The sequence below is a fragment of the Labeo rohita genome, chromosome 22, assembly GCF_022985175.1.
Source record: "Labeo rohita strain BAU-BD-2019 chromosome 22, IGBB_LRoh.1.0, whole genome shotgun sequence".
Taxonomy (NCBI): domain Eukaryota; kingdom Metazoa; phylum Chordata; class Actinopteri; order Cypriniformes; family Cyprinidae; genus Labeo; species Labeo rohita.
Window position 1 is genome coordinate 9,350,139 of NC_066890.1, and position 17,766 is coordinate 9,367,904.

The window sequence follows — 17,766 nt, forward strand, 5'->3', positions numbered from 1 at the left end:
TTGGGCTGCATTAATCGGTCGGACCAAGAAATACATCTGGAGTACTACAGACTACCGAAAGTTATACCAAATCACGGAGAAGAGGAACAAAAGGCGAATCACTGAATCAGGATTTCCAGGGCAAGAATCTGGTCAGATAGATGAAATATTAGGCTAATATCTTAATTAATACTCCTCATACATATTCTTTACAACCAATTAAAAGGGGAAGTTCACTTTCAGAACAAAAATGTACAGATAATTTACTCATCCCCTTATCATCCAAGATGTTCATGTCTTCTTTCTTCAACTGATAAGAAATTATGTTTCTTGAGGAAAACATTTCAGGAATGTTCTCCATATAGTGGACATCAATGGTGCATCCAAGTTTGAACTTCCAAAATGCAGTTTAAATGCAGCTTCAAATGGCTCTAAATGATTCCAGCTGAGGAAAAAGGGTCTTTTTCGACGATCGTTCATTTTCTAAACAAATTGACAATTTCTATACTTTTTAACCTCAAATGCTTGTCTTGTCACGTCTTTGCAATGTGCATGCATATTCTGTGTAATCTGGGTCAATACAGGTCAAAACAGAAAAACTCCTGTCTTGTTTTTTTCTTTAACATTAAAATCGTCCTACACTGCTGTTTTACCTTTTTTTTGTAAAGGGCATTTGATCTTCTTTGCATGTTCACTTTGTAAACACTGGGTCGGTATTTCTGCAGCGATGTAGGACAATTTTGATATTAGGGAAGACGAGACGGGAGTCTTTCGACATACCCTAACTCAGGGGTGTCCATCCCTGTTCCTGGAGATCTACCTTCCTGCAGAGTTTAGTTCCATCCTTGATTAAACACACCTGTTTGTAATTATCACATGCTTCTTCAGATCCTAATTAGTTGGTTCAGGTGTGTTTGATCATGGTTGGAGCTGAACTCTGCAGGAAGGTAGATCTCCAGAAACAGGGTTGAGCACCCCTGCCCTAACTGTATTGACCGTATTGAACCCAGAAAAAAAAGTTGACGAAGAATTAGACAAAACGAGCATTCGAGGTTAAAAAGTATATAAATTGCCAATTTGTTTTGAAAATGACCAATTGTTTCAGCTGGGATCGTTTAGAGACATTTGAAGCTGCATTTAAACTGCATTTTGGAAGGTCAAACTTTGAGGGCACCATTGAAAGCCATTATATGGAGATAATAACATAATTTCTTATCGACTGAAGAATGAAAGACACAAATGTCTTGGATGACAAGGGGGTGAGTAAATTAGCTGTACATTTTTGTTCTGGAAGTGAACTTCTCCTTTAGCTTTAGTTCGTCAAAATATTGCTCCCTTTCCTGCTTACTAAGTCCTTCTCTATATGATTTAGACAGCATAAATTGGCAGAACAATGTATTCAGTAGTACATTAACCGTGCAATCCATGCTGTTGTTTACATCCAAGTATCTCCAATGTGGCTGTGCATCTATGTAACTGACCAAACCGTTGTGTAAGTGCAAACCCTCTATTTTTATTCTTGGATACTGTTATTTTCTCCTGATACTACAGTTGAGTAGGAACATCTCAAAAAACGCTGAAGAACATTAAGGAGATGTGGTCTGCTTCATCTAACTCTATGTAGGCTGATGTCAAACAGCATTTGGCCGTTCCTAGCCTGTGATGAATTGTAGCATGGGAAAAAGTGCACTAAATCATGGCTTGTCAAACTTGTGGTTAACATACATTGCTTATTGGATAATTTATCAGATGGGAAACGAGAGGAATGGCTAGGAAGAGAAAGACAACAAAGGTGGAGAACCTGAGCAAATGCCAACATGGAACACAGCAGCAGAGTGTCTTCCCATACCTTCCAACTGATTCACAAGCTCGGTGGGCCACATATCTCAGCAACAACAGCCAAAACCACAAACGCATACACGGACACAAACATATAGATCCAGACATTCCTGTAAACTCTAAATCTTACAATCTGGTTCTGAGCCCAGAACTGAGCCCCCTGCTGAGCAACCAAAACAAACACTGGGATGTTTGGCGAAGATGACTGAATGACTCAGTTGTGAAGAAGTCTTGCATTATCAAAACTTGTTTATGCTCGACATGTGAAACAATGCAGATTTGCAGATAACTTGACATTATCTACCCAGGTAACGGTAGGTGGCCAAAACAAGAGACAAGAATCTCCACTTCGATTAAATCCACTGATTCATTAAACATATGAAAGAGCTGATTTAAAAGTGAATAATGACTTACGATGACAGCTATAAAATAAACCAGGCTTCACTCACCTCCCATCCCCTCTAGTGTTATTGCACTGTTGCTATCGATGGTTCGAAACAAATTTTGACAAGTTGAGAGAGACGGCAAACACATTTTGTTTGGATGGACTGACAGAAAGACAGATTAAAGACTGTCAAAGCATCTCTGGACAAAACAGGCCTAAGGCGTTTCCAGCAATAATTCAATAATAATTGAGTTCACATGATGATACAGAGGCCATGAGGACTTTAATATAGAACATACAGATCATTATGTAACAGCACTGGAAGTGACAAATTAAAATCATCTGCAACTTATGATCAACTGTGAGGATTTTAGAAAAATATAATAGCGTCATAAGAAATGTCTGAATGAAGCCATTTCTGGTATGAAGCTAATTTGTAGGATTGCCATTTGGTTGGGTCTTTAAAGATTCTTTACATGTTAAAATACTGTCTTTATGTTAGAAACAAACAATCTGTAGGTTGATTTACTCCCTAAAAGTGCTCTGTTTTGTTTGATCCAACCATCCTGGCATAGCAACACTAGCTCAGCATAGTTATGTTTTTGTCACCATTCTAATGCGCATTTTGAAAATTCTAAAAAATAAATAAATAAATCAATAAAAAATAAAAATCCCTTAATTCACAAAAAATTCTTTAGTTGTTGTTACGCTTGCTTGAGGTGGTGAAAAAGGGTTAATGTGAATATCAGGAGATGGAAACACATTTTGCGAATAAATTTGCACCACGTGCACCAAAAACGGGACAGGATAACTTGACTAACCAGCAGACTGATCTAATAGTGTTTCACAACGTGCCATATTGGCGACACTAAACATAAAAAAATCCCACTGAACCAAACAAAAGAAATTTTGCTGATTATTGTTGCTGAATGATCAATTATTGTCATGTTTTGGGCTGTACTTATCGGTCAGACCAGGAAAACCATTTAGAGTACTACACTCTGCCAAAAGTTATAACAAAAGTACAAAATAAGTGCAAAAGATTGTCTGAGGAACAAAAGGCATTTGTGGTTGGCCAAACTGAACCAGAATTTCCAGGACAAGAATCTTGACAACATTCATGTTTGTTTTTATCATTTCCAGTCTGGTAAGTGAAATATCTTAACCCTTTGAGCGGTACGGTCCCACATATGGGATTCTTATTTCTGTGCCCCTGGGAGTACGGTCCCACATATGGGAGTTAGAACGTTCGATGACGTCATGCAACTGCCAAATTCAAACTGCATTTTTGCGCGTTGACTGGTGCTGAGCCAGAGAGAGACGCGCACTGCGCTTGTCATATAATCACAATTATTTAGGTTTCAGACATTTAAATACACATAAGTACTAATAAAAAAAAAAAAAAACATCTAGAGTTTGTAAAGTACACACGAATGTCTACAGCTTCACGCATTTATACATAAATTAGCAGAACAATGTTTTTAGTAATACATTAATCGTGCAATCCATGCTGTTGTTTACATGCGAGTATCTCCAACATGTGTAACTGACCAAACCGCAACATAAGTGCAAACCCTCTATTGCACAGCATCTAAAATGTTATAGTCATTCTGAAATGCCTGAGCAAAGTCTTTTTATTATTATTGGTGGCGCTTGTGTACAAATTGCACACTTTTCAATTAATTTCAAGTTTCAAATAAGCTTTTAAAAAGTTTTATAACAACAAAACTGTAATTAGTTGTAAATATCTGATCAGAAGTTACTAACAGATGTCTTCGACATGGTCGTTGCTTACTCTATCACAGATGAAGTGAATTAAATGCAATATTTGTCAAATACAGACGTTTCAAAGGCATTTTCATGAGAAACAGAAACACTTTTCATATACTGCTTAATATAGAGCCATGAGAGCAAGAACGATGTTCAACATAAACATATTCTATTTAAAAAGTAATAAATTGGGGTTATATAAGCTTTTATCAGTGTTTTATGACAAACGTAACTCAACATAACATTGTGACTACAGTAAAAACTATTTCAATGGGTGTACAATGGGGTTTGAGTTACGTTTTCTCTTGTTTGGTGGGTACGTCAAACGTGTCAGCCCAATCGGCAGCAACATATATATAAACCCGGTGGTATTAAAAAGACACTGATTAATGTAACATAAAAATAATATACATATTGTGACACTTGAATAAACTTATCTATCTGAACTTCTCTCTGATCCTATAATGGTAAATATGGCTATTGCGGTACGTTGATGCCACACGTGACAGTCACGAGGCGTCGGCGCCATCTCAAGTCGGACAAAATTTCTAACCGGCATGCACTGCTTCAAGTCAGAATTTGATCGAGCTGCGCAGCGCTGCGTTAAGTCGAACACACCTATTATCTAAAAAGAAATAGTCACATGAAAAGTCAAAATAACAGTCTTGTGACCCGGATCCAAGTCAGAATCATTAAAAAAGAGCGCCAAAAAGAACCACCATACTGACAGGAAATCCTTTGCCCTCTCAGCCGTCAAAACGTGTGCCAACACAAATCCCTCACACTGACAGAGGCCAGTGTTTTTTTGTACGTGCTGTACGTTTGACTGTTCAGCGTGACGCGAACGGGTCACTTACCGGCATCAATTGAGATCACAGAGACACACGATAGCCAGGAATTCCCAGAACACGGTGCTCTCTTTCTGAAAGACACGTAAGTACAGGAACGACGCAGGACACGGAAATCTAATTACCTTTTCAGTAAATTGTGAAGTGTGAACAAAACAGGCCGAAAGTGTGTTGTCAGATGTTTTTGGAAACCTTTTGGCAATACCTACCCCAAAAGTGGTAAAACCAACGGACCAGAAAGGAGAACCCGGTGCTTTGTGCACGATTCCAGACATCCTCAGCAGGATTTAATGTTAAACAACTAGTTCATACACAGTAATTGGCGTTCTTAGCCAGTTGGCTCTTCAAAAACAATCCCGAAATCTACAGGCTTTAAATCTTGCGTGGAAGAAAAGTGAGAAGGTCTGTTATTTGTATATACAATTTAATCAACATACCTTTGTGTTTACCTGTTTGTCAAACAGCACATCTGTGACGAACTTGCAGTTCGTTTATTGTAATTTCTTCTTTAGATGTTGACTGGAACAGAATGTGTGCGCCCTCTCGCGGCAGACGAGGAAATTGCGAGTGTCATAGAGTGACTTGTGACCAGGTCAATTTACCGTTCACATTTTAGCATTTACATACACATGACTGAACAGGTCAGAACCGCTATGACGACGGCCATGAGGTCATCGTCTACAAAGGAAGAGAAAACGCCTCAGTCTGTGTAAACTACCAACTATAAATAATGAATTATGAGTTATACAGAACTGTTTTATTTAAATGCTAAACTGTAGGACCGAGTAATATTCCGACTTGTCTCTGTGAGGACAGAAAATAACAACCAGAGTGGTCTGGCACCTGCACCAAAACCACTTGCTAATAACAAGAACTGGGAATAACCTCACCATGTTTTTCGCTAGCATAGAAGATTTGCATTTGGTAATGTAATTATGAATTTCTTTAGAACGGGGACATAATAAGGTCATCTCTTGTTTTGAATTTCTGTGGTCAGATCTAGTCTCTTGCCATAATGCTCATCTAACTGGTTTGACAGCTATAGTTTGAGTTAAACATGTTTAAGGGCTAAATGATTAATGTTTAACAGATTCTGAATTTCGCTGGACCTACAGTTTTTGTTTGTTTGTTTATTTTAGCTTGTCTTTCCTCAGTGCAAAGCTGATTAGTTTCAGACACTGATTTGAATCAAAGCAGAACAAAAAGAGGAAATACATATCCAGTGTACAGGTTTGTACTGAATGCAGATTACAATGAATTATCTTCTAGGTATCACAAATGTATTTTCTTGAAAATGGTTCCCCCTGGTGGAGATGCTCTCCTGACTATTACAGAAACTCTACCAAGAGCCCATGAACTTAAAATCACCATGGTTACTAAACTGATAACACAGGGTTATGTGTTACGATTTTAATTTGGTAAAGAAATATATACGATACATAAGTATCTCGATACATAAGATTTGGAAAATAAATTCAGACTCAACAATCTACACGTCATTTCATCAATGTTTAACATACGTCAACAGTTAATTAGTAAAAAAGCAATGAGTCAAACTCTAAAGATTGGTGTGTTTACAGTACATTTATATTATTTTACAATAGAGCACATCAATCAGACAAGGCAAAAACTGGCGGCTGACAATGCACTTGCTGTGCCAAACCTGACGTGTCAAGCTTTGTTCAGACAGGCAGTGAAAAACTGACTGGCATATCCATCTCAAATATTTTTAGTTTGTTGGTGTGTTAACAAGGCTATATCTGTTGTTTTGTTTATTGGAATCAGATTTCATGCAGTTTTTATCATAATTTGGGAAAACAGTACGTCTTTGTATATTCTCGAAAGGAACAGTTTACCCAAAAATAAATATTAGCTAAAATTTACCTCACCATGCAAGAGGTGGATGTGGATGGGTTTTTTTTTTTTTTTTTTTTTTTTTTTTTTTTGTTCATCTGAACAGATTTGGGGAAATTTAGTATTACATCACTTGCTCATTTGCTCACCAATGGATCATCTACACTGAATGGGTGCCATCAGAATGATGTTTTTAACTTCTAAAATATGAGTCTTCTATTGTGAGAAATCATCTAATCTGAATTAGAAGAGAAATATGAGCAAAATTTTTCACAGATTAAGCGAAAAAAAAAAAAAAAAAAAGTCTGAAACACTTCTAAACAAACATGCTAGTGGATTTTGATGTAAGAGGTTACTTTGGAAATGTAATAGGTTACAGATTACAAGTTACTCTATTTAAAATGTAATAAGTGTAACTTTTCAATTACTTTATTAAAGTAATGTAACTTATTACATTTGATTACTTTTTGATTACTTTTCTAAATTTCTAATATTGTCAACTGTTAATCATTTTGAAACATTTAAACCAGGCAGAGTTAACCTTACAGTAGCACTCAACACTGATTACTGTCAGATTTTCAAATTCATTTATAACTTGAATTAGGATTATAATAAGTAAGGGATACTATACATCTTTATTTTGCGATAACAACTGGCTGGATGTACATTATCTCACTTATTACACAGCTGTTTTCCACAGAAGTAAATAAACATAAAACACTGATCTGAGTTGAAATATTTGAACGCAAAGATTCCGTGAAGAAATCAGTTGCTAGCAAGCGGCAAATTCAAACTAGATGGACATTTAAGGGATATGGTGCAGTCATACCACTTTTATTACACTCCATTTCACCACATAAATAACTAAGTACTAGTAATTACAGTACTAGTTTGTTAGCTATCTTATAATCCATTACAGTGTACAAAACAAAATGACAGCAGCTGTGTTCGTATCAAGTGAGAGCAAGTCCACGATACCAGGATGACAGAATTAAGAAATTGTACACATAATATTGAATTGAGTTTTAATATTTTATTAGCTAACCAAATGCAAAGCTTCCACCAAGAAAAACTATCAAGCGTATAGTGCCAACTTAAGTTCCCTGGGTGAGTCTGTGTTGTTACCTTTCACCAGTTGTTATCAGGGAATAACATACCTTGGAATGTCATGATTGGCCAATCAGAATCAAGCATTACACAGAGCCATGTAATAATTTAATTTAAAGCACAGCCACCACAAATTCAAACTTAACACCTCTAATTCATTTTGAGAAAATGTGAGGTTAAATACAGATTTAAAATCATAACAAGAAATAGTTTAATAGCTATGATACTGGTTTTGAAATCGAAAGTCTGCATAGTTATGACAGGAAACACTGGCATCAAACAATGCCTTGAAAAAAAAAAATAAATAAACATTTTAAAACAGCATATGCATAAAACCAAATAGGAAATAAAACAGTTATCAAATAAGCTTGTGTTCTATTCTGTGTCCTAAACTCCTGAAACATTGGTGTCTCATTTTAGAGCAGTCAATGAAGTTTATGAAAGAAGTAAATAAAATCTGTATGTGTGTGTGAAAAAATGTAAATGTAACCCCCTTTGTAATCGTTAACATTTTCAAAAGTAACTGTAATTTAATTACACATTTTTTCTCTGTAACTGTACCTAATTACAATTACATTTATTTTGTAATTAAATTACGTAATTCCTTTACATGTAACTAGTTACTTCCCGACACTGACAATAGGGGATGGACTTCTTATTTTTTTAACTGGAGGAAGCCTTATTATTAACTATGAACTCACATTTTGTTCAAAAGCAACAGTTTAGAGTCAAAATATGTTAACGATAGATTTTTTTTTTTTCTTACAATCATGCATCTCTTCACTTTAGAAGATATTAATTGATGGACTGGAGTGGTTTGGATTATTGTGATGTTTTTATCAGCTGATCGCACCCATTCACTGCAGAGAATCCATTGGTGAGCAAATGATATAAAGCTAAATTTCTCTAAATCTGTTCCCATAAAGAAACAAACTCAACGTAATCTTGGATGGCCTTAAGTTGGCTAAATATTCAGCAATTTTTCATTTCCTCAAACTTTGTGACATTCATTAGTTATTGAATGATATTTATACTTTTGGAATGAGCAGATCAGATTGCATAACCTGAAAAAAGTGTCGACATTTAATCCTAAAGAGTGGAAATTAAAACCAAATCAGATTTGTGTGCAGTGTGAACAAAGCCCAAGAGGATTTTAATAGCATGGGCATAGAATATAAAATTGAGCTGCCAACTCAGCACTGAATCTGGATACAGTTGTACAAACATCAAGAGCTTTCTTAAATGATCTGACTCAAGCTGATATTCCTCCTTGTCTTCATCACTGCTGAGGTGAAGCCCACACTCTCACCAATGATCTACACCACCTAAAAAAGTGTTTTTAGAAGGTGGTTTGTATGTTGTTATTATTTAGATATTGTGATATACAGTATGTATTATTATTATTATTACCTTGCCTTGTCAGTGATCTGTGGATATGTAGCTTTCTTTGCTTTCTTGCTTCTTATTTTTCCATAAATAAAATGATTTCTTGTGGAGGCCTATTTCTGGTGCATGCACAGAGTTGAGAACAGCTGGATTTGAGTTTAAAAAAGGCCTCAGAGCGAATAAAATGAATATCTGAACACCCTTTGGAAATGGAAAACTTGTAATGAATACAGAAGCACTGACAATTTCATTCATAGTCCATTATCAGCTTTTTGTGCATTTTTATGCAATGTGCATTAACTCACCTGTGTTGTGTTTAGGAGACAGAAAACAACACTGAGAATTAATTTGAGAGTTTTTTCGTGGGTGATGAGCAAAATGTAGCCTATGACCCAAGACAAGCCGAGCATCACCGCCAGAGATAAACTACTCAAAATCTTCTTCTTCAAAGGAGTTTTACGTGATCTACAGAGCAACAGTGTGTTATTGGTGGAATATATTCTCATAAATCCACTTTGGTTGACAACTGATAACATTTTCTGGCACTTACGTGTTTAAGTTTGGGTTGGTCTTGCAAATGTTGTGCGAGAAGTGCAGCAGTATTGCTGTGCTTGAGATCAGCATGATCAGTAAAGGGAGTATGAATCCCCAAAACATGGGTTTCTTTATACTGAATGTTTGTTTGTGGTCCACTGAAGCCAGCCAGCAACTGTAGCAAAAAAAAAAAAAAAAAGAGTGACAACTAAACCAACATGTCCAAAAATCAGTGTAATAATTAATAAATAAAATAGTGAGGTTAAAAGTTACAACTATTTGTTACTTACAACTCTTCTTGTCGATAACCCAAAGGCTCATCCACACGGTAAGTGGAACCCAATGAGATACCGACAATAACAGCAGGCAAACCTAAAAAGACAAAGCTTTATAGACACTGATGGCATTGCATATTGGAGACATTAGTTCATGGTTAAGGTTTAGTCATATGTTTATTGTGCAATTAATACCCAGGATGTAGGAGTCGGTGAACTAAGCAATATTCTTTAAAATGTTGGGTGATAACAATACAGATTGGGATATACACTTTTTTAGACAACTGTATATAAAAAATGACTAAAAATTCAAGTCAAGTAAGATTTTTAAACAAGCGGTTCATTCATAAATTCGTATGACCTTCATGCTGTGGAAATATAAAGGGAAGACAAAAGACATAGTACATTTAGCTATATATAGCTTGAACCCATACGGTTTATTGCCAACCTTTACCAAGAAGTTGGTCATAAATTAAACAATACATCAGCATTTTGTGCATGTTCAGTGTCTCCTACCCCATCCAACAGCCATGGAGACTTTTGGAAACCATCGAGGTGTTCCAGATACTGAGCCGTGGAAGAGCATGTACACATTAATGCCGTACAGAGTGTTCCAAGTGAACGTAGCCAACAGGAAATACTGAAGCAGAGCTGTAAATGCCGTACAGGGTCCCTCATCTGGGTACTTGTGGTGGTCAGACTCAGGAACTATATTCTCCCCAGACACCCTTGCTACATTCACATGTTGAACGGGGTTGTTTATGCCGAAGATGAAGAGAAGGTAGAAAACTGTCATGCTTAAGCAGATGTTCACCACTAGCAGAGTAGGACTGCCTCCTCTTGACTTCCTGTTGTATGTGTTTGAATATATAAAAACTGCCTCACCACTTCAAAAAGCTATATGCTTAACAGTGTAAACTGTTACCTGGTTATGATTTGGTACAATGCTGTGGCACACAGTCCCAAAACAGACAGAGCACAGCCAATGATGCTGATCCAATGCAAAGCTTCAGAATAGTTATAGTTGATATCAAATGCCTGCAGAAAATGACACCTGCATTAAATTCTAGTGGAAATACACATTAATTCACAGCTGATCCATTTAACTTAAATATAAATGGTATTTACAAACTGATGCAAATATAACTTACCATCAGAATAGCAAAGTTTGCTTTTTGCTGAATTTTACAGCTGCAACCTGCACTTCCTGAGGAGCTCACAGTTTTGGTGCAACCATCTGTGATCCAGTCATTTTTAGAGTAACTCCAAAACACACATGCAAAGTCGTTGAGAGACATTGTGGAATCAGCCTAAAAGTTCAACAGTGTATTAACTTATCAACACCATTTTTGTTCCAAACTCTGTCAATGTATCTGATAATGAGGAACATCACAGTATAGTTCTGTACACTCTTAAAGGAGTCATGAAATGCAGTTTCAGATTGTTTTTATTGTTTCTCAAGGTTAGGTTTTTTTTTTAAAGTTTGACAGCTTTTCTACACCAAAAATGTTCAATGTTTGTAAAAATGATAATTTTCCATTCTCATGGAAAAAAAGGGACTGAAAGGTGCATTACCTCTTGCAGAAACAGAAGTAAACACCCACTGCTGTGACTGGCTAACTTTATTGCACTCATTAAAAGAGGGAAACTTGGTCACACAATGAAAACACAATGAAAAACAGATACAGCTTAAACGTTACAGTATACACCCTCCTGAAAAGGTTATGCCTATTTGGCATGCTGTTTGGGAAAGGGCTCCGAGCTCGGTAATTATTAGGGAGGTAAAACCCAGTCCGAGCTAGCCATTTTAGCCCACTGGAGACTTAGATGGAGCAGTGACCATGACCATTAAAGGTGGAACCAGGAGACTGAGGCGGACCTAGAAGGGAGGCAGAGCCGGGCGTGCAGGTAGCAGGCGGAGACAAATGGTGGTCCAGAGACCAGTCACAATGAGGCCCAAGTGCAGGGTCCAGAGAGGAAGGAGCCATGGTGGAAACTTGGCAGACAACACCCTGGGGACAGTTGACAGAGATGAAGCTTCTGGAGAATGGGGACCCAGGTGGAGCTGATGAGCCAAGGAGCCCACACAGCATTGATGGCACTGGAGACTTAGGTGGAGCTGTGACCATGACCATCCAAGGTGGAACCAGAGGACTGAGGCGGACCTGTGGGGGAGGCAGAGCCAGACTGAGCTGAAGGTGCAGGTAGGTCCACATCTGGCCAAAGCAAAGATGGAGGGACAAAAAAGCCCGGTGGAGCCGTAAGGACGATAGTTGTGCAGATGTGTCAACAGGCAGTGGCTGGAGCTGGAGACAGGAGATCCCCTGGCCTAGATGAAGCTGGTGCCCTGAAGCATTGAGGCAGATCCACACTTGATGGTGTAGTACAGGGGTCCCCAAGCTCAATCCTGGAGGGACGATGTCCTGCAGAGTTTAGCTCCAAGTTGCCTGGACACACCTGTCAGGAAGTTTTTAGTGTGCCTAGTAAGAGATTGATTAGCTGGTTAAGGTGTGTCTAATTGGGGTTGGAGCTAAACTCTGCAGGACACCGGTCCTCCAGGACCGAGCTTGGGCACCCCTGGTGTAGGAGATGCAGAGGGGCTGAATGATACCAGCGGAGGCAGGCCAAGGAACTGACTGTTAAAGGAGCCACAGGAAACACTGGAGATGCTGGAGATACAGGAATACTGGGTATCACCGCCATAAACCAGTCAATTACAAAACACTGGATACACAGGAGATACAGGAACACTGGGTTTTACCTCCCTAAACCAGTTGATTAAATCCTCAAACATGTCCAAAAGTTTTTCCAAATATCCTCCAGAGGCCTTGCCCATCACATTCACAGTGACAGTGGGTGGGGCTTCCTTCCATCCTTTCAAACTCCACTAATACTCCCATTGACAATCCACAATGTTGATGGCTCACACACCTGGTCAGTCTTCTCATTGGCTCGGGCTCCAGGACAATGGTTGGCTCAGTCCTTATTACTGGCTCATTCATCCAGCAGGCTCAGGCTCCACAGCTGCGGTGGGTTCAGGCAACTCTATTATCCAGGTCATCAGTGGTGGATGGCTGGTCTCTGGATGTGGAGTGGGGTTGGTGTGGTCCTCGGCTAGGCTGATGGTGAATGGGAAATCATTATTCACCAGCAGAGGGTACCAGCAGAAACTATAGTGACTCCCTTGCCACAGATGCAGTAAAGTTGTCCTTTGGACTGTCCACTGGAATGTGTGCCTTAAAAGGTGACAATACACGGGCAATTTTTTGAGGAATGTTGCTTGGGAAATTGAGAATGGGCAACAAATAGGCAACAACTGGTTGTGGGCCCTGTGTCTCCCCTTCCAACCTTGCTCAAAAAGTTGTCCTGTGTATCATCATCTTTAGACTGTTTGTTCAGGTTGGGGTGGTAAGGTGATAATACAGGGGGCAACTTTTTGAGCAATGTTGCCATCAGTGATCAACCAGATCTAGAGTATCCAGATAGAAATTTGGAAAAGTGCCCAAGCAACATAGCCTGTATTTGTTCTGGTCTTCTGTCATGTGTGGGTGCTATACTAACTGGTAAAGGCGAGGAATTTACAGCAACAGACTTTAGGATAAGATAATCCAGACGGTTATTTTCGTCAGTTATGACAGCAGCTCTAGCATTCTGCCCGCTGTGAGATGAAATAGTGTGGTAAGATCACATTTATTTGAATTAATTATAACATTTATTCCAGTAAATTATCGATCGACTGAGAGAGAAAGAGATGACAGTTGTGTGCCTGTCTGCATGCTGTGCGTCTCTTTCTATAAACAACAAATTTATTAAAAAACAGCGGTTTTACCACCTCTTTGCTGAGGAATATAATGTAGCAATCTAGTATCTAGGCTATTTTATTAATATGAAATGCAGGGAAGCGCTGACAACAATGTATGTGCACAGCGCAATGTGATTTCCGACCTCTCTCTCTTTCTGTGTGTGTGTGCGTTTGCGTGCATCAAATAAAGCAGTGCATTAATATAGAATGTTGATTAAACTGACTTGGAACTACCTGTGCATTAAACGGTTTTAGTGCATATCTGCCAGCCAATCAGAATCAAGTATCTAGACATCCTATGGAATAATTTGTCTTTTGTCATTTCAGCCATGCATTTCTGACGCTCATTAGGAAGGCTATGCAAAGTTTTTGCAGGTGAAGTTTCTTTACATCCACTGAAATAACAAGTTTGATGTTCTTACTTGACAGTTTATCTAACAGAATATCACTCTGGACAAACATGAATTGTTCAGAGCACATCTCCTTGATTACATATGCCGATGACAGACGTTAAGGGGTGTCTAATCTGGGTGTTCATATTTTAAACTGGGTAGTGAGTTTTGAGTTCTTAAACTTGCGAGATCCACTTTCCTGAAGAGATTAGCTCTAACTTTGATCAAACTCTGCAGGAAAGTGGACCTCGTGGGCAAGACTTCAGGAGGCAAGACCCTGTTGTAGAGTCACCTTCTATAATATATATGGAAATAACAAGAAGATTTGGATTCTCCATTTCACGACCCCTTTAAAAACAAAGGTTCTTTATTGGCATTGATGGTTCCATGAACAACCTTTAACATCAATAGATGTTAATGTTCCAATCAATGTTTTATTTTGGACTCACTGATGGTGTGATTGTAAAGTGAACAATTTCAGGATTTTCTTCAAGATTAGCAGATATCACTCTTCTTTTGGTATCCAGAGAAGGTTCAAAGCTTTTTGACTGGAAGAACTGATCGTTATCATAGAGGACAAATCCAACATTTTTATTAATCCCTACAGAAAGAGTGAGATTACTTTTAAAATGATCACGCTCAACAGTTCATTTCATGTAGAATAATTACAAAGTACAACAAGAGGAGCAGTAGAGTTATGAAGAAACCAGCTTTACCTTTGCTGAAAGTGACATTCATTTGAAGGTCAACTCTTTCTGTGGGAATATCAGCCTCTGTTGTATATAGTTTTATTCTGTTAGGTGAAAAGTTATCACTCAGCCCTGGGAAAATTAAGATAAGTACGTCTTTTAGTAACACGCTAACAGTACAGCAAACTACTGATTGCAAGTTTGTAATAGTTATAAAATATTCTCTTATGCTAAGAGAATACTAAGTCTGCATCATTTGATAAAATATACAGTAAAATTGTGAAATATCATTACAATTTAAAATTTCATGTTTTCTATTTAAATATATATTAAAGTGTAATTTATTCCTGTGACACAAGGTTGAATTTTTAGCATCATTACTCTAGTCATTACTCTAATAATTTCTGACTATTATAGATGTTGAAAACTGTTGTGCTGATGAATATTATTGTGGACACTTCAAACACTTGCCTTTAAAAGCAGTTAATTGCACTTGTTGGATCGGCTTTGTTGGATCAGCCTGCTCCTTCAGTGACTGCACTGCAATATTCGGTTGCACCAACAATGGATTTGGTTCCTCACGCAGAGAGACTTCCTGTAGAGTTTTTGTTAGTCTGAACAAACAATCCAAAGTCAGACAGAAATAGAGTGTTTATGATTTTTGTATATACTGTAAGATGGCACTGTATGTCAGTGCCAGTGAGTGTGAAAAGTATTGTTACTCAGAAATTGCAGTATTGTCGACAGAAGAGAATATCTCACGACTTGCGTTCAGGAGCTGACTGACTGTAGCGACTACTGATACTGCAATATCCTGCACAATGAAGAAACAAAAACAACTTCTCATGACGTTTCTGGAGAGTATTCAGTATTCAGTATATGAGATGATGTAGCATTCCGTGCTGAACCTGGATTAGTCAATTTAGTATATCTGTAAATATTATAGTGAAATTAGTCAAATTTTAGTATGTCTGTCTATAGTATAGTTAAATTAGTGTATCTGTCCATTTCATGTGAAGTTTGAAAGATGTGACACTGACATGCAATGTTTATACTGCATATGGAAATGACAACATGCAAATTACCATCTTGTATCCTAGCTTGGGAATAACACACCTGAGCTGTTAATAGCTCATTATTGTCCCTCACTATGAGTTCAAATAAATTAGAAAGACAATTATTTCACTCAAATTTTACTGTTGTTTCATTAGTTGTGCAGCAGCTATAAACAATGCTTTACACATAGTTGGGCATAACAGCAACACAGCCTGTGAGTGGACCCGATCTACTGAATTTACCACTAGTAAGCTACTACTAATGTAGAAACTTTAATTTTCTGTAAAGCTGCTTTGCAACGATTTGTATTGTAAAATCGCTATACAAATAAACTTGAATTAAATTGAAATTTGCAGAGTCTCCTTTCCTTTCTACTCAAGCCTCTCTTGTTCTCTCCTGCTTTCTTCCCTATTCACTCTTCACATTTTTAGGGACCATCAATCAATTCTAAGTGAATGAAATACACAATCTTGTCAAAGAAGACTAATCATCCTTATGAACTTGATTGTAATCAAACCTTTCTTCGTTCAACCTAAACCCCTGCATTTAAATGCATGGTCAGAAATGAACTCAATCATGCTTATGAACTGAAACAAGAGCTAAGGAGAGAGAAACATCCCTCAGCCTCACTATTGCTGAACAGAACAGAGTCCCACATCAAAGAACTGGCATCCAATGAAAGAAGCGAAGGGCCACAGCCCAAAACCCCACTGGCCTTCGCCACGCAACTCTTTCCCGTCCCTGAAAGAAGAGAGCCCATCCAAGCAGACCTTGGAGCTGCACATGGGATGACCATCAAAGACCTCAATAAGCTGTCTAACAACATCAGCAAGTTCAACCCAAACTCCAAAGAGGGCCACGACATCCAGGCTCACCTACAAGATGTCAACTTTCACCTGGAAATTAGACCTCTGACAGTGACTGACAGAGACAGGTTGTACAAAGAACCACGTCACGTCCCGAGGTACTAAACTTCTTAGATTGACAACCCAGTCACACCAAGTCAAACTACCAGCTACTTTGTGATGTCCTGACTAAAGAGTTTACAGACCCTGAGTCTAAACATGGACTGTAACATGGTAATCAAACAAGTTCGAAAAGAGACTCCACAAGACTACTGCAGCTGGCTCCAACAAGCCTACTTTGGTGGACACAATTATCCTGACCTTAAAGAGGATGTGTACTTCAATACTTCAATAACATCTGCACACTGGAGTCAGTCGTCATCTAAGCACACTCCATGAACATCCAACAGTTGCATGACCTAACACAAAAGGCCTACAACAAGCAGAAAGTGGTCTCAAAGAAAGATAACAAAACATCCACACTCTTGAACTCTGTCACCAAAAACCTTGCACTGGATGACACCCAGTGGCATCACAACAACAGAATCTTCCATCAAGAGCACAGAGAGCGTGACCCCCATGTCCACGACAACCATCAGCCCAGCCGCTGCAAAAAGCAATGAGACCAGCCACGCTTCTCAAGAAACCCAAAAGAAAGGATCAAGTGAAAACCTAACTGGACGTGGAAAGCCAAACGACTAGCTCGTCCAACTAGAGTGGGTAAGCAAAGACAAACCCCACCTCAGCACTATTCAGACCAGCACAGTACTGAGTTTACCATCAGAAGACATGGAACAAGTCATGAAACAACTGAAAGAGTTCCTTAAAAAAACAGCTAAATATGAAGGACTAGAAACATGAGTCATGCTTGCTGTGACCAGTGACAGAATGGAAAGTCGGCAATCACCAGATACACCACCATATCAGAGATGACAAGCACCTGCTCAACAACCACCCAGAACAAGCAAGTCTCTCACAACCATTTATGAAAGGTACCAAACAACA

The 17,766-nt window shown here is 38.4% G+C and overlaps 1 protein-coding gene across 1 annotated transcript; it reads right to left on the bottom strand.

The window, feature by feature from the left end:
- Nucleotides 1-8,901: 8,901 nt before the first annotated feature.
- LOC127154050 (adhesion G-protein coupled receptor G7-like) lies at nucleotides 8,902-14,921 on the bottom strand. Its single transcript, XM_051095441.1, has 10 exons — nucleotides 14,888-14,921; nucleotides 14,621-14,772; nucleotides 11,129-11,287; nucleotides 10,903-11,015; nucleotides 10,494-10,825; nucleotides 9,993-10,074; nucleotides 9,719-9,877; nucleotides 9,474-9,633; nucleotides 9,193-9,369; nucleotides 8,902-9,107 (listed from the first exon to the last, which is right to left on the bottom strand). Exons 1-9 carry the CDS (start codon nucleotides 14,907-14,909, stop codon nucleotides 9,202-9,204), a joined length of 1,347 nt encoding a protein of 448 aa, XP_050951398.1. The 5' UTR covers nucleotides 14,910-14,921; the 3' UTR covers nucleotides 8,902-9,107; nucleotides 9,193-9,201.
- Nucleotides 14,922-17,766: the final 2,845 nt, after the last annotated feature.

Bases quoted from the DNA above. Each gene is read 5' to 3' on its own strand.
- LOC127154050 (XM_051095441.1), bottom strand. From the start codon at position 14,909: ATGAATGTCACTTTCAGCAAAG. The intron at 10,826-10,902 runs GTAACAGTTTAC...CACATACAACAG, and splicing joins TTGTACCAAATCATAACCAG to GAAGTCAAGAGGAGGCAGTC. The intron at 10,075-10,493 runs GTAGGAGACACT...TTGTCTTTTTAG, and splicing joins CTCCATGGCTGTTGGATGGG to GTTTGCCTGCTGTTATTGTC.